The sequence below is a fragment of the Canis lupus genome, chromosome 15 (genome assembly GCF_048164855.1).
Source record: "Canis lupus baileyi chromosome 15, mCanLup2.hap1, whole genome shotgun sequence".
Lineage (NCBI taxonomy): Eukaryota > Metazoa > Chordata > Mammalia > Carnivora > Canidae > Canis > Canis lupus.
In genome coordinates this window covers 48,203,296-48,223,962 of record NC_132852.1, presented here as the reverse complement: position 1 = coordinate 48,223,962, position 20,667 = coordinate 48,203,296, and the positions used below count along the sequence as shown (strand labels likewise).

At 60.0% G+C, this 20,667-nt stretch overlaps 1 protein-coding gene across 1 annotated transcript; it reads left to right on the top strand.

Moving 5' to 3' along the window:
* The first annotated feature begins 11 nt into the window (after nucleotides 1-11).
* On the top strand, nucleotides 12-12,893 carry MYO1G (myosin IG). The gene is made up of 22 exons (XM_072777218.1): nucleotides 12-383; nucleotides 1,791-1,999; nucleotides 2,119-2,212; nucleotides 2,831-2,996; nucleotides 3,129-3,182; nucleotides 3,690-3,785; nucleotides 3,988-4,107; nucleotides 4,533-4,757; nucleotides 4,867-5,012; nucleotides 5,270-5,384; nucleotides 5,464-5,634; nucleotides 5,805-5,875; nucleotides 6,974-7,048; nucleotides 7,205-7,337; nucleotides 7,900-8,066; nucleotides 8,414-8,621; nucleotides 10,535-10,758; nucleotides 11,186-11,330; nucleotides 11,866-11,970; nucleotides 12,135-12,248; nucleotides 12,410-12,564; nucleotides 12,649-12,893. The coding sequence occupies exons 1-22, from the start codon at nucleotides 292-294 to the stop codon at nucleotides 12,803-12,805; spliced, it is 3,042 nt and encodes a 1,013-aa protein (XP_072633319.1). The 5' UTR covers nucleotides 12-291; the 3' UTR covers nucleotides 12,806-12,893.
* Nucleotides 12,894-20,667: the final 7,774 nt, after the last annotated feature.

Genomic DNA, 20,667 nt, shown 5'->3' with positions numbered 1-20,667 from the left:
GGAGCTTACAGAGGAGGCCAGCAGGAGCCTTCCAGAGAACCTGGCACCCCAAATGTTGGGCGTGCCCGCCCTCTGGGTGCGGGAACCAGGAAGCGAGGGTCAGAGCCCCTCGCGGGGAGCGGCAAGTGGGGAGGGCAGCCCCTCCCTGGGGCCAGAACCCACTTCCTACTTCACCGCAGGGGCCTGGGAGGCGCGCTGAAAACTGAGCCTGCTCAGCAGCAGAGCACCCTCCCCTCTGCCCTTCTGCACGGATAGATCTCGGCAGCCTGACCTGGGGGCCCCACTGACAGGATGGACCAGGAAGGCCCAGAGTGCGGCAAACCCGACTTTGTGCTCTTGGACCAGGTGACCATGGAGGACTTCATGGAGAACCTAAAGCTCAGGTAGGCAGAGGGCACAGGCTCTCTCCCCAGGCTTACTGGCACCCATCGGCCCACAGTGGGGGCAGGAGGTGGGGCTGCACACACCCCCACCCACACCGCTATGTGGGTGACTGCAGGGGCACCTGGCAGGCAGGAAGGACCATCCTCCCAAGGCCAGAGTGGTCAGCCAGTGCTGGAGCGGGCTTCCCAGATCCCGGCCTCCCCCTCGGCCTGGGTGTTCTCTGTTCCACCCACCCGGCAGGCACAGGCAGGTACCAGCGCCCTGCACAGGGCGCACTGTCCATCTGCCGCTGGGGGTGGTGCTGGGCCCTGGGGGCTCCAAGGGAAGCGGGCGGCTGCTGTCCCAGGGCGCAGGTGGACAAGCTGACACTCAGGGAGGGGGGCACATGGGGTGCTGCAGGGCGTGGCTCCTGGAAGTGACACGGGGTCTGACTGCCCTGGAGGAACCGGAGTTGGAGAGATGGGGTGGCACCAGGAGTTGGGCAGCCGGATGGCTTCACCCCTGCACAGCCAGGGGGAGCACCAGGTGGCTGCTGTGCAGAGTTAGGGAATAGGATGCCCTGAGCATGCGTTGTTGAAGTTCCAGGACAGGAAATAGACTATTTTGTACAGGGCACAAAGCTGAGCCTGCTTTCACGTCATTCTTCTACACTAGCCTGTGAGACAGGCATTACCATGTGCATTTTAACCATGGAGACCTGAGCTCCAGCCACACAGCTTGCAGGGGAACAGGACCAGGGCAGATGAGAGAGGGTGTGGAGATTGCCGAGCCCCATGGGGAACTCCCTCATCTGAGGTGGTGGAGGAAGAGGAACCCTTGCTGGAGGAGGGACCACAAGCCGCCAGGGAAGGGCGGGTCCCAGCCAGAGCAAGGGCTGAGCTGGCTGGCCAGTGTAACTTCCAGGGCAGAAAGGTCAAGAGAGGAACATATCCGGGGCCCAGAGCCAGGGTTCCCGAAAGGAAGGGTTGAGAAGCAGGAGGATGTGCAGGGAGAACACAGTCCCAGCATCCCCAGGGCCCCTCCTTGTGCCCCTCCTAGTCCCAGCCCTCTGGGTGGAGCCAGGAGGGCTCCCCTGCTGCCTCTGGGTCTCCACCCAGGCCTGAAGACAGGAAACAGCCGGAGCCTCTTCCTCTGCCTCCACCCCATGGCCTACCTGGCCCCCTGTGGCCCTGGGCCAGAAAGTCCCTTCATAAAACGGGTGGTGGACATTCCTGTGCCACCAGGACGCCCCTGGGGAGCAGCGTGGACTCCAGCACCACCTGGCAGTGGGGGTGGGATTCCAGCAAGATGGCACTAGGAAGTGTCAGGTCAACCCACACACCTTCCCACTCTCAGCCCTGGGTTGGGCTAGGGCCCCCAGGCTCCCCATGGCCCTGAGCACTGAGGTCTGGCCCCACCCATACCAGGTTCGAGAAGGGCCGCATCTACACCTACATTGGCGAGGTGCTGGTGTCCATGAACCCCTACCAGGAGCTGCCCCTGTATGGGCCTGAGGCCATCGCCAAGTACCAGGGCCGTGAGCTCTATGAGCGGCCACCACACCTCTATGCCGTGGCCAATGCTGCCTACAGGGCAATGAAGCACCGCTCCAGGGACACCTGCATTGTCATCTCAGGTACCTGCCCTATGGACTGGGCCCAGGAAGCCTCCCCAGACCCCGCAGGAGGGGGTGCCCTGGGGGCTGGTCAGAGGGAGTGGCCCCCCATTCTATCTGACCATCCACTTGTCTGGCAGGGGAGAGTGGGGCAGGGAAGACAGAAGCCAGCAAGCACATCATGCAGTATATCGCTGCCGTCACCAACCCCAGCCAGAGGGCCGAGGTGGACAGGTGAGAGAGAGCAGGGATGGCCTGGGCCTCAGGCCTGGGGGGGAACAGATATGACTCAGCCTGGCTCAGGCCACGTTTGGAGCCCCCGTCTGTGGGAAGGCTCCCGGAGCCCACCCAGAACCTCTCCACCCAGGAGAGGCAGGGCCCAGTGCCTGGAGCACCCCACCACCAGGAACAGGGAAGAGGCAAGGCGCACAGGGCTGACAGATGGGCCCCTCACAGGAGACCCCACGGAAGGGAGAAGATTGCCAAATGGTCAGGAAGGACCTGGACCAGGATCAGGGCCCACCTGTCCACCTCCTCTGCAGCTGCTCCCCAGCTCTTACCCCGGGGGCCTCGTGGGAGCAGCTTCCTGTGTGAGAGCCCTGGCTCTTCCTGTCTGGAGGGGCAGGGTGGGGTTCCGGGAAATGGGGAGCACAATGATGGAAGATCTGAGCTTGCAAGGGGGCGGGCAGCTCCGGCCCCTCCCTGCAGGTGGCAGCCCGCCCAGGCCAGGACCTGGGCCTCACCCACACCCAGGGGGAGCTTAGGGCAGGTGGCCTGGGGCAGGGATCCCAGCCGGTACAGTCCCCCTACGAGGTCTGTGCGCCACAGCCCAGCCCCCTCTGCCCTGCTCAGGGTTAAGGACGTGCTGCTCAAGTCCACGTGCGTGCTAGAGGCATTCGGGAATGCGCGCACCAACCGCAACCACAACTCCAGCCGCTTTGGCAAGTACATGGACATCAACTTTGACTTTAAAGGTGACCCCATCGGGGGGCACATCCACAGCTACTTGCTAGAGAAGGTGGGCTGGTCGCCTGCGCTGACCCTCCCTGATCTGGGCCACCCCTCTGCCTGCACCACCCTTGGGGCTCTGGGTGGGTCCCTGGGCAGCTGGGCCCTTGCCTGGGTAGCAGCTGGGCACCTCTCTCCACAGTCTCGAGTCCTCAAGCAGCATGTGGGTGAACGGAACTTCCATGCCTTCTACCAGGTAAGCCAGAGCAGGTTTGTGGGACGTCCAGGAAGCCCTCCCCCTCCCTGGACACCAGCAGGGTGGTGTCTACACTGGGTGACATAGGGTCTTCCCAGATGCAGGTGGTGTCACACATCATGTGTGTGAGGGGGTTCTCCCTGGACCCAGATGGTGTCCAACCTTAGCAGACCACTGAAGGGGATTGTCCCTGGACCTGGGCAGTGTCCACCCTTTGACTGACCACTGAAGCGGGTTCTGCGTGGACCTGGGTGGTGTCCACTCCTTGGCTGACCACTGAAGAGGGTTCTGCGTGGACCTGGGCGGTGTCCACTCCTTGGCTGACCACTGAAGCGGGTGCTACGTGGACCTGGGCAGTGTCCACTCGTTGGCTGACCACAGAAGCGGGTTCTGCATGGACCTGGCGGTGTCCACACAAGCGTGGAGCTCCCCCATGTTGTTCCTCCTGCACGTCGGGTGGGGTCTTGCAGCCCCAAGGGCCTCACGGTGGGTGTACCTGTCCTTCAGGTGCTGCGGGGCTGCGAGGACACTGAGCTCCAGGACCTGCACCTGCAGAGGAACCCTGCCCTATACAACTTCACCCGGCAGGGTGCGGGGCTCAGTGTGAGTGGGGACGGGCTCCGTGGGAGCACCAGGGCGCCCAGGCTCTGTGGCGCCACATTCTGGGGCACTGGGTGCTGGAGGCGGTGCTTCAGGGGGGGACCAGGGTGGTGAGCCACTCAGCGGGACCCCGATTTAACAGGCATTCAGTGGGAGGACTCTGGGGCTCTGCATGGCCCTGGGGTGCTGAGCCCCTGTCCTGCAGGCTCTGGAGAGCGACGAGAAGAGCCACTACCTGGCAGTGATGGAAGCCATGCGGGTGATCGGCTTCAGCCCTGAGGAGGTGGGCTCTGTGCACCGGATCCTGGCGGCTATACTGCACCTGGTGAGCCTGGCCGAGGGCGGAGGGGCCAGCACCCCACGCGGTGCCCAAGGGCCGCCCCTGGAGAAGGACGCAGGCTCCAAGGAGCTGGGCCCTCAGCTGTGGGCTCCGCGTGCCCCGCAGCAGGCAGGTCAGGCCTGCACCATGACCCGTCTGTGGCTCGGCCAGCAGGGAAGTGCAGTGAGGTCTGTGTGGCTCCAGGCAGTGCCTCAGTGTGTCGGAGCCTCTGTCTCACCCCCTCAGCCCCAGGCAGCTTGAGGAGCAGGTGCCTATCAGCTGCAGCCTGGGCACAAGGTTCTGGGCAAGGAGCTGTGCTCCAGGGCCCATCCACACCCCCATCCCTGCCTTTCCTTCCTTCTCCCTGGGCAGAGGCGTGGGGGCACCCCGTCTGGGATGCATAGCCTGACCATCATTCTCCCCGTCCCCAGGGAAACGTTGAGTTTGTGGAGACGGAGGCGGCCGGCCTGCAGCAGGGGCACCTGGCGGTGGCCGAGGAGGTGCTGGTGGACCACGTGGCCGAGCTGACGGCCACGCCCCGCGAGCTGGTGCTGCGCTGCCTGCTGTCTCGCACCGTAGCCTCGGGAGGCAGGGAGCTCATAGAGAAGGGCCACACTGCAGCCGAGGCCAGCTATGCCCGGGATGCCTGTGCAAAGGTGCCCCGGGGGTGAGCTGCGGGGAGCGGGGCGGGAACACCCAGGTGCCTTCCTGGAGGAGGCAAAGGCAGAGGCAAGCTGAAGCAGCTGGCTGCCGGCCTCTCCCCAGGCTGTGTACCAGCGGCTGTTTGAGTGGGTGGTGAACCGGATCAACTGTGTCATGGAAGCCCGGGGCCGGGACCCCCGGCGAGATGGCAAGGACACAGTTATCGGCGTGCTGGACATCTACGGCTTCGAGGTGTTCCCTGTCAACAGGTGGGTAGCCCGGCGGCCGCCCCCCTGCTCTGACCCCAACCTCAGGGGCCACCTCAGTCCCGTGGCACCCCGCGGGGCCGGGGAGCAGGATGTCAGGCCCCCGGGCTCCTCAGCGGAGCCACCCCATCCAGCCGTGGCCACGTCCCCTGGGCTGGGATTCCCAAGTCCACGGTAGTGCGTGATGCCAGAGGCGGGGGCGCGGGGCGGAGGGGGTGCTCGCTGACTGGCAGCGCATGACGCCCATCTGCCCCCCGCAGCTTTGAGCAGTTCTGTATCAACTACTGCAATGAGAAGCTGCAGCAGCTCTTTATCCAGCTCATCCTGAAGCAGGAGCAAGAGGAGTACGAGCGGGAGGGCATCGCCTGGCAGAGCGTGAGTGCCGGCCACCGGGCAGGGGGGTGCCACCAAGCAAGGCCAGCGGCCGGGCTGACCGGGGCCCACCCCTGCCCAGGTGGACTACTTCAACAACGCCACCATTGTGGACCTGGTGGAGCGGCCCCACCGGGGCGTGCTGGCCGTCCTGGACGAGGCCTGCAGCGCTGCGGGCACCATCACCGACCGCATCTTCTTGCAAAGCCTGGACACGCACCACCGCCACCACCCGCACTACAGCAGCCGCCAGGTGCCGCTCTGCCCTTGTGACCCCACCCCCTCCATGCCCAGCCTGTCCTGGGCGGCGCCCCCAGGTGGCGTGCTGCCCGCCTTGGTGGGCCTGCCCTCTAGCACCGCACCCTGCACAGCCTCCCCCGACCCATGCCTTGACCCAGGCCTGCCCCCCCTCCCCCTGCCCAGCTCTGCCCCACGGACAAGACCATGGAGTTTGGCCGAGACTTCCGGATCAAGCACTATGCAGGGGATGTCACGTAAGGCCCCCTCCCCTTCTTAGCACGCCGAAGACGGGCCTGACACCAGATCCACAAGGGACAAGCATGAAACAGGGCTGTTCAGATAAGAGCTCTTGGCCCTGGCTGCACCACAGAAGCCTTTGGAAGCTTTTAACAAATGTTCTTCTCTGGCCCAGTTCATGCAGTACCTGGGGTGGGGATGGGGGGTTCGCTATTATGGAGATGCAGGTTACCTGGGGGTGGGACAGGCCAGTCTGTTTCCAGCAAGCCCCCAGGCATGCATTTTCCATCCTTGGAGCACACCCTCGGGACCAACACCCAAAGACTCCAGAAATCACCATGGCCGTATTATTAATTTCCCTGCCGCTCCCCTCATCCTGAATTGGACTGGAGGTGGCTCGCAGAGAGCCCTTCCCAAGGACACGTGGAGAGGACAGAGCAGCCTGAGGTCAGGCCACTGGCCCAGAGTCTGCCAGGAGCTGCAGGTGCACCAAGGACCCTGCACCTTCCAGCCTTTTGTTGTCAAAAGGCGGGACGACAATGAATCTGAGCTTCTCAGCACCACAGATTCCGAACAGATCAGACGCAGGGGTTCCTGGCCATAACTACCATCGCTGACACTCATGGAACTCAGCAGGTGCCCATCTGAGCATGCGATGCACATTCGGGCACAGACAGGTTAAGTCACTGGTCCCTGGTCATACAGCACGAACTCGCTAGAGCCGGGGTTCAGTGCCCTGGACATAAGCCCCGACTCATCGTCCTGGAGAGGCACCTCTGAAGGACAGAGTCTTTTTTTTTTTTTAAGATTTATTTATTTATGAGAGAGAGAGAGAGAGAAAGAGAGAGAGGCAGAGACACAGGAGGAGGGAGAAGCAGGCTCCATGCCGGGAGCCAGACGCGGGACTCGATCCCGAGACTCCAGGATGGTGCCCTGGGCCAAAGGCAGTCGCTAAACTGCTGAGCCACCGAGGGATCCCCTGAAGGACAGAGTCTTATGTGCTGAGAAGGAAAGTGGGTGTGGGAAAGCAGGGGAGAGGGGAGAGAGGCCTAGGAATGCAGATGCAGGGGAGGAGGGTGAGGGCCTCCTGCCCCTCAGCAGCCCTGGACCCACAGGTACTCAGTGGAGGGCTTTATCGACAAGAACAGAGACCACCTCTTCCAAGACTTCAAGCGGCTGCTCTACAACAGGTGCGTGGGGGCCAGGGCTGGCAGGGCCTTCAGACGCTCGGGTCTGACACCTGCCTGATGGGCTGACAGCCTGGAGTTTCACACCAGGGGCAGAGCTGGAGCGGGGGGGAGGGGCTGCCCTCCAGATGGCAGCTGGTACGTGGCCTATATCCACAGCTCCGACCCCACCCTGCGGACCATGTGGCCGGATGGCCAACAGGACATCACAGAAGTGACCAAGCGCCCCCTGACCGCTGGCACTCTCTTCAAGAATTCCATGGTGGCCCTAGTGGAAAACCTGGCCTCCAAGGTACACACCATCCCCACCCCCACCCCGCCATGGATCTTTCCAGACCCTTTCATCTGTGCCTGGCTGGCAAACCAGCCCCAGCACCTCTGCACACCGTGGGGAAGGTGGGGGGTCATTTCCTGCCTGCCGTGAGCCACACCCCCACCCCCACCGCAGCCAGGGGGAACCCACCGCTGTGCAGACCAGGACATCCAGGGCCAGGCTGAAGCTTGAGTAAAAATGAGATTGGCAGCAGCCCTCCCCTGTCCTCTCCCTGCCTCTCACGCAGGAGGTGGTGGGGAGGGCCTACGGGGACAGGAAAGCAGTATTTGCTTCTCGTGTGGCTTGGGGCCAAAGTCCAAGGAGGCGGCAGGAGGACCCCAGAGCCCACCCAAACACAGAGCTTCCGGAGACTCAGTCTGGCCCCTTGCGGGCCGTCCTGCCTCCTCCTGACCTGGCCGCTCAGCCTCCCCTTCCCCCTGCAAGAGCCTCTTCCCTGGGCAGCCTGTGAGGGACACCTGCACGCTGCCCGGTGGCCGTGGGGGCTGATGCTGGTGTCTCTGAGTGTCCTCTGTTGTGGCAGGAGCCCTTCTATGTACGCTGCATCAAGCCCAATGAGGACAAGGTGGCTGGCAGGCTGGACGAGGACCATTGTCGCCATCAGGTTTCATACCTGGGGCTGCTGGAGAATGTGAGGGTCCGGAGGGCCGGCTTTGCTTCCCGCCAGCCCTACCCTCGATTCCTGCTCAGGTACTGCTCCCTGCTAGCCCGGAGCCCCATGTCCCCACCTATCTGTCTCCCATGCATGGGCTGGGATCGGGTGAGGAGTTGGAGGGGTGGCCGGAGGGTCCCAAATGCAGCCAGTGCTTCTCATTCACACACATACCCGTGCGCACGCGCACACACACACACACACACACACACACACACACACGACGTGGACAGTGAGGACCTGTGTGTATATGTGGGACACGGTGGGCAGGGACTGGGATGAGCCACATGGGGAGGGTGGGGGCATGGGCTGGGCGGCTCGGGGCAGAGCAGCGCCACACCTCGCCCCAGAGCATGGTGCCCACTGTGCTGTCCTGTGGTGACAGGTACAAGATGACCTGTGAGTACACATGGCCCAATCACCTGCTGGGCTCAGACAGGGCAGCTGTGAGTGCCCTCCTGGAGCAACATGGTCTACAAGGGGATGTGGCCTTTGGCCACAGCAAGCTCTTCATCCGCTCACCCCAGACTTTGGTCACGCTGGAGCAGAGCCGTGCTCGCCTGATCCCCATCATTGTGCTGCTGCTGCAGAAGGTGGGGCCCAGCTGGATGCCTACCATGGAGGGGATGTGGGGGTTGGGTTTGCACCGGGGTAGGGGGCTGGGGTGGGGGGAGGGATGGATGGGGAGGGGAGGGATGTGTGTGTACCACCTGGAGTAGGGGGATGGATGTGCATGGGGGGAAGAGAGGGATGGGTGAAAGCTGGGGGGGAGGGGAGAGATGGGTGTGCATGGGGTGGGGGGAAGGGAGGGATGCATGTGCACCACCTGCGGTGGGGGGATGGGTATGCACCATGGGGGAAGGGAGGGAGGGGTGTGCACCTAGAGGGGATAGGAGGGAGGGGTGTGCACCTGGTGGGGGTGAGGGGGTGGAGGGGAATGAATGTGCAGGGGGGAGGGGAGGGAGGGGTGTGTACCTAGAGGGGATGGGAGGGTTGGATGTGCACCACCTGGAGTGAGGAGTGCATGCACCGGACAGGGCCTACAGGCGCCCCTCCAGGCACCGCAGGAATCCCCTCTAGCAGGAAACAGACCAGAACTGATATTGATTTAAGTAAAATTTGTGGATGGGGTTAGTTCACTTCAGTCCCCAGGCCATCAGCTTCAGGCCCAGGTAGATCTAAGTGCTTAAAACAAGATTTTCAGGATCTGGCTTCCTTCCTTCCCTTTTTTTTTTTTTTTTCCCCTAGAATTTTATTTATGTGTTTGAGGGAGATAGAGAAGGAGTGGGTGAGCAGGGGAGGGGCCGAGGGAGAGGAACAAGCAGACTCCCCACTGAGCAGGGAGCCTGACTCGGTAATCCCAGGACCCTGAGATCATGACCTGAGCCTAAATCAAGGGTCAGATGCTTAACTGAGCCACCCGGGCATCCCCCTTCCTTCTCTTCCCTTCTTTTCTTCTATTCACTCTGAAAGATTTCAGACCTAGAGAAAAGTATGCGTAATGGTCTACTAAATTCCCCCGCCTACTCCCCAGCGCCTACTCCCCAGCGTCAGTTGTACCACCCCGTGACCACTGTGGTTTTGTGCAGACACCTGCAGCCCATCCCAGTTATTTTTAAGCAATTCTTTTTGTTTGTTTTTTAAGATTTATGTATTCCTTTTAGAGATGACTGAGAACGTCTGAGTGGGGGGTGGGCAGAGAGAGAGGGAGAGGGAGAAGCGACTGTCCGCTGAGCACCGATGCAGGGTTTGATCCCATGACCCTGAGATCATGACCTGAGCCGAAATCAAAGGTCCAACACCAAACCAACTGATCCACGCAGGTGCTCCATCGAATCATTTGGTTTGAAGTCATTTTGGTGTATTCCCAAAGGACAGGAGTTCTCCCATTTGTCTCCCCAACTGTTTATTTTTAACATTTTAAACCCACAGAAAAGTTGAGAGATCCCTATGATGACTTACCATCCTCCCCGATTGCTACAATTGTGTGCTTCCCCCCACCCCATCTCTGTGTGTCTGTCTGTCTGTCCCCACACTATGTCCAGGACTGTCCACACCGCTGTCCTCTCCTCAGCCTGGGTCAGGCTCCTTGTCTGTTTTCATCTATGGGTCCCCTGGGCTGCCTGCTGTGTATGTGGGCTTCCCGATCTAGGGGTTCATTCTCAGGGTCAGCTTGGGTCCCAGGTGGACAGTTGGCACTGCCCCTCGTGGAGGGGAAGGCACCCCCATCTCCAGGGGCCAGGTGTTGGGCACAAGGATAAAGAGCAGGGCAGGCAGCTCTCCCAGGAGTCAGGCAGAGGCTCCAGCAGGGCCACCTGCCCACCCAGGAAGCAACCCGCTGCAGGAGGAGGTGGCTCCCAGGAGTTGCAGGCGGGGCAGCCTGGCCCAGTTTTGGGCTGAGGGTGGAGGAGGTGGGCTGCACGAGAGGGGAGGGAATGGAAACCAGCGGGGAGGAGGGGCCTGGCCAGACAGACCAAACTGACTGAGAGCCTGGCTGGCCCCCCAGGCCTGGCGGGGCACTCTGGCGAGGTGGCGCTGCCGGCGACTGCGGGCCGTCTACACCATCATGCGCTGGTTCCGAAGGCACAAGGTACGCGCTCACCTGGCTGAGCTGCAGCGGCGGTTCCAGGCCGCAAGGCAGCCCCCGCTCTACGGCAGAGACCTGGTCTGGCCACCGCCTCCTGCTGTGCTGCAGCCTTTCCAGGACACCTGCCACGTGCTGTTCTGCAGGTAGGCACCCTCAGCCGCTGCCCCTCCGTGTATCTCCGTTCAGCTAGCGCCCTCTGAAGCCCTGGCCTGTCCCTCTGCTCCCCAGCAGCCCCATTGCTAAACAGGAAAGCAGGAGGCTGCGCATAGTAACTGGGTCCCCACACCCCACACTCAGGAGGGTAGCTGGCTGGGACTAGGGAATGCGTGGAACAAAGCATCCTAGTAGGAGTTCTCCAGGTGGAGCAGCACAGAGCAGCCCCTAACCTCAGAGTGGGGGGGTGGGGCACATCATGCTGAGACCCAGGAGGCCGGGAGGGAGGCCGAAGGCAGCCTTCTCCTATGGGGGAAAGGGAGTGACAGGCGGCCATGGACGTGAGTCCAAGGGCAAGACCAGGATGGGGAAGGTGAGGGCTGCGTGAGGTCCATCTGGCCTCCTGGTGACCTGTAGGTGGCGGGCCCGGCAGCTGGTGAAGAATATCCCACCTTCAGACATGGCCCAGATCAAGGCCAAGGTGGCTGCCATGGGGGTCCTGCAGGAGCTGCGACAAGACTGGGGCTGCCGGCGAGCCTGGGTCAGGGACTACTTGTCCTCTGTGAGTGCCGGGGCCCTGAAGGCTGGGCAGCAGGGAGGGGCTCAGGGCAGAGAGCTTGCTGTGCCCATCCCAGATGTCCTCTCCCTGGGCCCGGGTGTCTGTCTGGCCCGTGGGCCATGCCCCTCCGCCCTAGGCCCTGGCCTCCCCCCAGAACCATGAGGCCTGGGCCTCGGAGCACCTTCTCTGCACTCTGGCCCCTCTTCCGCAGATACAGAGGTAGAGCCGGCCCCCTACCCCCGACCTGAACCCATGCCCTGGCTCCCCTTGGCCCTCCCCCAGGCACAGGGAACTGTGCCCCTGGCCCCCGGGACCCTGCCTTCTCAGCTTTTGGGCTGCTGGGCAGCTGTGGAGGGCATAAGCGTGAGCAGAACCTGGGGCTGCCGGGAACTGGGCCTCGGGCCCTCAGACCCCTAAGGAGGGCAGGCTCAAGGCCTGACTTGGTTTGGCTTCTGGGAGAGGCACCCACTCACCAGACCCATTGTTCGCCCAGCACTGTCCCCAGCTTGGCCCTTAAGCTCCCCCAATCTGTCCTCAGGCCACCGACAACCCCACAGCCTCAGGCCTGTTCGCTGAGCGGCTGAAGGCACTCCGGGAGAAGGACTGCTTCGGCGCCGTGCTCTTCTCCAGCCACGTTCGGAAGGTGAGGCGTGGGATGGCTGGGAAGGGGGCAGCAGCTCCAGCCAGGTCCAGCCCAGGCCCAGGGCAGGGGCTTCCCAAGCATCAAATCCAACTCAGTCCTGAGTAAAGGGATCCAGGGAGAAGAGGCCCCAGGTGTACAGATGACCCCAAGCGCCTGTCCCACAGGTGAATCGCTTCCACAAGAGCCGGGACCGCGCGCTGCTGCTCACTGACCGGCACCTTTACAAGCTGGACCCGGGCCGGCAGTACCGGGTGATGCGGGCCGTGCCCCTGGAGGCGGTGAGCGCCGTGGGGGGAGGCGGGGGTCTACCTGCAAAGGACAGAGCTCCTAGAAGAAACCCTCAGCTCAAGAGGGCAGGGCCTTCCCTACTGCTGGGGGTGGAGGTGGAGGCTGGCAGGGGGAGGAGGCCGGCCACTCCCCTGACCCCGTGGCCACGCAGGTGACCGGGCTGAGTGTGACCAGCGGGCGGGACCAGCTGGTCGTGCTGCACGCGCGGGGCCAGGATGACCTGGTGGTGTGTCTGCACCGCTCCCGGCCACCCCTGGACAACCGCGTGGGGGAGCTGGTGGGCGTGCTGGCTGCCTACTGCCAGGGGTGAGTGCGGGCGCACCCAGTGGTCCTGGGGGCTTGCGGGGCCCTGACACTCCTGCCCTAACCTCCTCGGCGCCCCTGCTCCAGGACGGGGAGGGCCCTGGAGGTCCGCGTCTCCGACTGCATCCCCCTGAGCCAGCGCGGGACCAGGCGCCTGGTCTCTGTGGAACCCAAGCCCGAGCAGCCCGAGCCGGAATTCCGCTGCAGCCGCGGTGCCTTCACCCTCCTGTGGCCTAGCTGCTGACCTGTCCCGCCACAGCGGCCTACCTTCACGCCAGCCCAGTGCCGGAGCCCGGGCCATGGGCAATAAAGGGTTCTGAATCTGTGCCCTACGAGACTTGTGTCTGTGGGTGGACATCCACACAGCCACCAGCAACTTGTCAAAGGTCACTGCCGTGCCTTCTGCTGACCCTTGTGGGGTCACCCAAACTGAGGGAGGAGGCCCAGTGTGGTGGGGCAGCAAGACCCCCTTCCCTGGAGGCCCCAGCATGTGGACCACTGGCTGCAGAGCCCATGGGCCTAGAGGAAACGGTGCCCTCTGTGTCCAGGCTGCTCCTCCCACAGCTCAGGGCTCTCCCCACCTCATCCTCCGACCCGAAGGCTCCTTTTCTTGTCCCTACTGGGCCCGTAGGGAGGCTTGGGGTCCCAGGGCCACCCTTGGGCAGGGCTGAGCACACGTGGGGACAGACACATCCCTGCTGCTGTGTCCCTGCTGGGTGTGGGCATCCCAGGCCCAGGAAGCCCAATTCCTACCTGCAGAACCAAGAGCCAATACCTCCCACAGGCCTGGGAGGAAGCCAGAAGCCAACCAGAGGAAAGCCAGAGTGGACACAGTGCCCCCCCAACCCCTCTGCCCCTCAATGCCCCGCCCTGCCCCACCCCATCCGGCCCTCCCACTCTCCTCACTCCACAATTGGCCCCTTGGCTTTCACAGCTGCTCCCTCCCTCTCAGGACATGCTAAATTTGAGTGGCATCCTTGCCTCGTGCACCCTGTTGCTGTGGAGGGAGGTTGGTGTGTCCACTAGGGCCTTCGAGTGTGCTTACAGCTCCTGAGGCTCCACTGGTCACTATTGGCTCCTCTTTCCAGGGGGTTCGGTGAGGTCCCCTCGTCCTGTGCAGCTGTGTTAAGGCTGCCCCTGCCCAGCCTGGAGGCCCCTGGAAACCCTCACGTAGCCCATCCCAGGATCTGTCCCTGGCACTGGTGGCCTCGGGACAAGCCAGCCGTCCTCTTGAAGAGCAAGCTAACTGTGAAGGCTACTCAGGTCCCCTGGGACCAGGAGAGACTAAGCTGCTCTGGACAGCAGGTGGTCCTGGCCCGGGAGTAGGTGGCTTGCCAGAGGCCGTAAGCGTGGCCTGCTTCCTTTCCAGATTCTCCACAGCTGCCCGGCTGCCCAGCTGAGGCGAGGGCTTAGTGGAGCCCAGAGGGACATGCCTCACACTTGGCAACACTCAGGGGGTCCTGTCCTACTGGGAGCCGCTCCATGCTGAAGGCCCAGAGCCGGACACAGTGTCTCCAGCATCCAGAGATATGTGACGGCTGCCAGGCAGTCTTCTGGGGCTGCAGGATCTTGAGATCCTACAGAAGGGCTTAAGAGACAGGCAGGAGCAGGAAGGAGCTGGAACCCCTTTGTTGAACTCTGACCCCACATCAGCCTACTCACACACGTGATACATCACCCCACAAATCCTGGTATTTGTCATACATTAAGTGCTTTGCAGATCACACCTCCCTACCTTCGAGGTCAGTGTTAGTTTTATCTTCTACTGTTACAGGTGGAGAAAGGGGGTCTGTAATCTCGTGGGACCGGCCTGCCTGCTGGGGGGTGGGGGCTTGCACACCCCACCTCACCTCTGCAGAGGTCCTGGCTTTGCAAACGGGCCTGTGGTCCTGAGTGTTGCTGTCTCAGCAGAGTCCAGCTCCGCTCACAGGCTCCCTCCCGCCCTTCTGCAGGCTTCGCCCAGAGTCTGGGCTGGCCCTGGGAGGGGCTTTGAGAGGGCCCAAGCTTTAAGAAGGAGAATCGTGGGAAGAGGTCACCTGGGGGAGAGAGCTAGACACAGGGACGGTGATGGGACAGAGGGGACACGGGGAGAGCCCACCAACCAGACCAGCAGGTTTTGTTATTTTTTTTTTAAGATTTTATTTATTTATTTGAGGGGGGGGGGTACCTGGGTGGCTCAGGTCGTGATCCTGGGATCTGAGATCGAGTCCCACATGGGCTCCCTGCAGGGAGCCTGCTTCTCCTTCTGCCTGTGTCTCTGCCTCTCTCTGTGTTTCTCATGAATAAATAAATAAGTCTTAAAAAAGAGAGAGAGAGAAATAGCAAGAGAGCTTGACTAGAGGGGAAGGGAGAAGCAGGCTCCCTTTAGATGCTCAACCGATTTAGCCACTAAGGTGCCCAGGTTTTTGTTTTGTTTTGTTTTGTTCTGTTTTGTTTTTAATATTTATTTGTTTGAGGGCAGCCCGGGTAGCTCAGTGGTTTAGCACTGCCTTTAGCCCAGGGTGTGATCCTGGAGACCCGGGATTGAGTCCCACGTTGGGCTCCCTGCATGGAGCCTGCTTCTCCCTCTACCTGTGTCTCTGCCTCTGTGTGTGTGTGTGTGTGTGTGTGTGTCTCTCATGAATAAATAAATTCTTTAAAAAAATATTTATTTGTTTGAGAGAGACCATAAGCAGAAGAAACAGCAAAGGGAGAGGGAGAAGGAGCAGGGAGTCCAACGTGGGGCTTGATCCCAGGACACGGGATCATGACCTGAGCCAAAGGCTTCACCCACGGAGCAACCCAGGCACCCCCATCAGCAGGTTTTGAGTAGAATATCCAATAAATAAAATGGTTGGGTTTTTTTTTTTTTTTAGATTTTATATATTTATTCATGAGAGACATAGAGAGAGGCAGAGGGAGAAACAGGCTTCATGCAGGGAGCCCGATGCGGGACTCAATCCCAGGACCCCAAGGTCACACACTGAGCCGAAGGCAGACGCTCAACCACTGAGCCACCCAGTCACCCAAAAGGTGGTTGTTTTAAGCCACTAAGTACAGTGCTGATTTTTGCTCAGAGTGATAGATAATTAAAACAAAGACTAAGCTTTCTGACCTATCTCTGTGTGTGTCCCTATGTCCCAGGTTATGAACAATGAGCTGTCATAAGCTTTATGACCTTCTCTACGACAGTCTTGCATGTCTTTTTTTTTTTTTTTTAAGATTTATTTATTTATTCATGAGAGAGAGAGAGAGAGAGAGAGAGAGGCAGAGACACAGGCAGAGGGAGAAGCAGGCTCCATGCAGGGAGCCCAACGTGGGACTCTTGATCTTGGGTCTCCAGGATCAGGCCTTGGCCTGAAGACATCACTTAAACCGCTGAGCCACCCGGGCTGCCTAGTCTTGCATGTCTTTATCTGTTTAATTCCTAGGACCAAATATATGGTGCTGTTGTAAATGATAACTTTTTAAACATTTTTATTTAGACAATAATACAGTAACCATATACCCAATACTATGAGCGAACTATGAACATTTTGCCACATTTGGTTCAATTTTTCCTGAAATTTTTTAAGGCTAATTATAGAAACCATGCCATTTTATCCCTAAATGTATCAATACGTACCTGGAAAAATGAAATGTTTTTTTACATGACCAAATGCCATGATCACACTAACAAATGTGTAACAATTCCCTTACATCACCTAACACTTGGCCGATATTCAGTTTTTCCCAAATGCCCTTCCACAGTGAGTTTGTATGAACCATTGTCCAAACAAAATCCACGTGTTTGTCTCAATCTGTATCTGACTGAGGGTCCTGCGTGGGTTACAACGTCTCTGCGTCCTGCGAAGTTTTCAGAATCGTGGATGCCAGGGGGTTTGGCTTGAGGAGAGGGAGGGTCAGGAGGAGCCAGTCCCCAGGAGCCCAGGAGCCAGGTGAGGACCCACCTCTGCTCAGAAAGGGGCCGGCTGCAGTCCTGTGTTCTGACCTGCTGAGGCTCCCTGTTACGGGGTGTGGGGGGGTGTTCCCGCAAAGAGTTCCCATGCGTAACGCATCGTGCCCCACGGAAGGGCCACGGAATGCCCCCACGGAGCAAACCTGCCAGCTCCAGGTGTGTCAGACCTCGCCGTTCCCTGCGGCGACGGGAAGCAAGAGCCCCACGCGGACCCCCCAGCTCCATGGCCAGGATCCAAGCCCAGCTCCTCCCCTCGGAATCCTGAACCCAGAGGCAGCCTCCTCTGTCTTTCTATCAACAGAGCGGGTCTCTAGAAGCCCAGGGACTCTGGGAGGCTGAGAAGAGGTGTCCAGCATGTGGGAGCAGCCTTCATCCTGGATGCGGGGACAGGAGCACCCCCCCCCCACGGCCTGGCCAGAGGCTCCCCTTGCAGGACTTGCCCCGCAACTCCGGGTGCAGGAGCAGATGAGGAAATGGAACTAGACAGGTGCCTTGTTCTCTGTTTCTTCTGCGATATAACTCACACACCACAAAATCCACTATTTTATCATGCAATCCGGTGTTTTTTAGCATAGTTAGCATATTTGGTGGTTTGAGTATATTGGGCAAGAGTGTCATCTAATATTAGAACTTTCCATGGCCCCCAAAAGAAGCTTGTCTCCAGTCCCTGGCAACCACTGATCAACTCCCTGTCTCTGTAGATTGGCCTGCTCTGGACGTGTCCCAAAAAGGGGACGAGCATGAACTCAGACTTCAACCATATCAGGGCAGGTGTCACTATCTCGTTCTTTTATTTTTTTTAAGGATTTATTTATTTATTTATTTATTTATTTATTTATTTATTTATTTTTTATTTTATTTATGATAGTCACACAGAGAGAGAGAGAAAAAGAGAGAGAGGCAGAAGCAGGCTCCATGCACCGGGAGCCCAACGTGGGATTTGATCCTGGGTCTCCAGGATCACTCCCTGGGCCAAAGGCAGGCGCTAAACCACTGCACCACTCAAGGATCCCAGGATTTACTTATTCATTTCAGAAAGAGAGAGCATCCGAGTGGAAGGAGGAGCAGAGGGAGAGAATCTCAAGCAGACTCTGTGCTGAGCTTGGATCCTGACACGGGGCTCCATCCCACTGCCCTGAGATCATGACCTGAGCCAAAATCCAGCTGAGCACTCGACTGACTCTGCCACCCAGGCACCCATCGTCCATCGAGTTTTACTAACCATGTTAGAAAGTGTGGGGTGGTGGCACTCGCTGGCCTTTGGCTTGCGGATCCCTGATGGCCAACATTGAGCTCACTGACCATGTGTATGTCTTCCATGGACAAACGTTGACTTGAGGTTTTTGCCAACTTTTAAATTGGTTGTTTTTGGGCAGCCCCTGTGGCACAGCGGTTTAGCGCCACCTGCAGCCTCAGGCGTGATCCTGGAGACCCTGGATCCAGTCCCACGTCGGGCTCTCTGCATGGAGCCTGCTTCTCCCTCTGCTTGTGTCTCTGCCTCTCTCTCTCTCTGTGTGTCTCTATGAATAAATAAATAAAAAATCTTTAAAAAAGTAAATTGGTTGTTTTATTATTGATATTTTGTTTATATTATGGATAATCTGCCACTTTTTTTAAAAGATTTTATTTATTCATGAGAGACACACAGAGAGAGGCAGAGACACAGGCAGAGTGAGAAGCAGGCTCCATGCAGGGAACCCAATGCAGGACTCAATCCCAGGACCTGGGGATCACAATCTGAGCCAAAGGCAGGTGCTCAACCGCCAAGTTACCCAGGTGCCCTCTGCCACTTTTTTATAAGTAAAAAAGTAAAGCCTTACTCTTGCATGCTATGCCCAGGCCAAACACCAGACGTGCGCTGAATATCGGTAGCGGCTCATCAGTGTGTGTCTGAAGCACTAGGTGATACCACCTGGCAGCCCAACGCTGACACCTGATTCCAGGTGAGAGCCCAGCCTGCGTCTCCTCCCTGGCTGGTGTTTGGCCCCCCGCGTCTGCTAGGAGGGGAGGTGGATACGTCCACGGTCAGGGCCCTTTTCAGGCGGGCACCAAGGTACTCCTGCCAGCCAGAGCATCGGGGGCTGGGCCCAGATCACAGAGGGCACTCCCCAGCAGCGAGGGGTGAACAGCCAGCGCTCCAGCCAGACGGCAAGTCCGCAGTTCCGCAGGCAGGCACAGTTGATCCTACCATCCTCTGCGATCACTGATCCCAGGCCCCAGGAGGGACGGAGCTTTGTAGACACCAGGAAACACTCCCTGCCCCTCCTGGATAACATGGCGGTACCTTCTAGAAGCTCTATCATGGTCACAGATGGGGCACCCTGGGTCCCAGCTCTGCAGTCCCTTGAGCCACCTGGCGCCATACATCATCTTCCCTCCCAGGAGTCCAGACAAGGCCTTGGGGGCATGTAAGATGGAGCAGGGACGGTGCAGGAACCTGAGCGAGCTGCGGTAAGACCATGGGGCCAGCGTCATCACAGTGTCCTTAGGCCTCCAGCAGGGCGCCCCCAGGTGCTCAGGGACAGGGACAGAGGCCCCAGCAGGCGCCCAGCATCTCACAGGTCAGCTCCGGCCTTGGCAAGCACAGACGGCTGGCCAGGCGGGGCAGCTTCCTGGCACCCTGTCCTTGTCCTCCTCGCCCCCGGAGGTCACCGAGCAGGCTGGGCGGGCTTTTACTCTCGCCCAGGAAAACACCCTTACAGACTGCAAAAGTTCAGAATAATCCAGAAACCACAGCTGAATGAGCATGACCATCCGTTCTGTTTAAATCCTCCCTGAGCTGAGCAAACAGGAGAAGAATCCTTCAGGTAGAGACACAGGGCAAAGCTCAGGGTCCCTGTCACCGAGCTGCCACCCTAGCATCCCCGCCGTCGCTCCCATGCCCTGCCCACTACTGTCCTCAGCCCACCAGAAGGAAAGGTCCCCCAGGCAACTAATATGCTTTCCAAATGAGTAGGGAGGCCGGCCAGCCGGCAACCTCCTGGCCCCAAAGCAGGGCTGACCCCGCACACCCCCCTGGCCCGACCCCAGCCACAGCCACAGATGGGTGGTGGCTTGGGTACAGGGGAGGCAGACAGCAGCCTCTCAGTCTGAAAGCCCCTTCAGTGGCGACCAGTGAGTGAGCCAGGGTGTGGGAGGGGTGTGTAGGAGGAGGCGGCTATGGGCGGGCCTGTGGTGGGGGGCACCTGCTCAGGGTATGTGCGTTCCCAGGGCATCGGAGAGACTTTGAACACTGTGAATCTGGTGCCTTGGGGATCCCCGGGTGGCTCAGAGGTTGAGCACCGCCTTTGGCCCAGGGCATGACCCCAGAGTCCTGGGATCGAGTCCCATGTCGGGCTCTCTGCATGGAGCCTGCTTCTCCCTCTGCCTGTGCCTCTCTCTCTGTGTCTCTCATAAAATAATAAATAAAATAATAAAATAAATAAAATAAAATAAAATAAAATAAAATATAATCTGGCACCTTGCATGCCGGCTGCCTACTTGATGGGCACGAACCTCCCAGGAGCACCCGGAACTGACAGCGAGACCGCAGCACATGAACCCTCAGGGTGCCCCGGCGGCAGGAGGACAGGGCCCCCCATAAGGCTGCACCGTGCCAGCCCAAGGGCAGGGCCACCGAAGGAGGCAGGGCTGGCCCTTCATGAAGCCTGTCCTGGGAGATCTGTCCCAGATGCCCCCAACCAGGCCTGGAGCCTGAGCCGTGCCCGAGCCCATCCCTCCCGCACCCTCTGGGGAGCTCAGGAAGCCCCACCGGGGGAGGGGCACAGGCCCATGTCCGTCCATTGTTACCGGGTTGCTGTGCAGCTGCCTGGGTTGTCACTGGAGGCAGCAGGCTGGCCTCCTTGAGGCTGACACGTAGACACAGGCAGGCTGCGCAGAGCAGGATGAGGGCTTGGCGGCTGCTGCAGGCTGTGGGTCGGAGGCCCCTTTGTGTCTGGGGTCCAGCCACTGTCTGCACGTGCAGTGTCCCTGGCCTGTGTTCATCAGCACCCACCCTGCTGTGGGGAGGGCCCACCCTGCTGTGGGGAGGGCCCACCCGGAGGGCCCACCCTAGGCTGGAGTGGGGGGACGTCTGAATACGAGCACCCAAGAGGAGCACTTCCAGGTCCCAGGAACCAGCTCACGGATGGCAGGCATGACTGTTCCAATCGCCGGAAAATGTGCGACTC

Excerpts from the sequence above, each read along its gene's own strand:
- MYO1G (XM_072777218.1), top strand. The coding sequence starts at position 292 with ATGGACCAGGAAGGCCCAGAGTGCGGCAAACCCGACTTTGTGCTCTTG. Across the intron at positions 11,331-11,865 it reads TCAGGGACTACTTGTCCTCT|GCCACCGACAACCCCACAGC; the intron begins GTGAGTGCCGGG and ends ATCTGTCCTCAG. Across the intron at positions 11,971-12,134 it reads TCTCCAGCCACGTTCGGAAG|GTGAATCGCTTCCACAAGAG; the intron begins GTGAGGCGTGGG and ends CCTGTCCCACAG.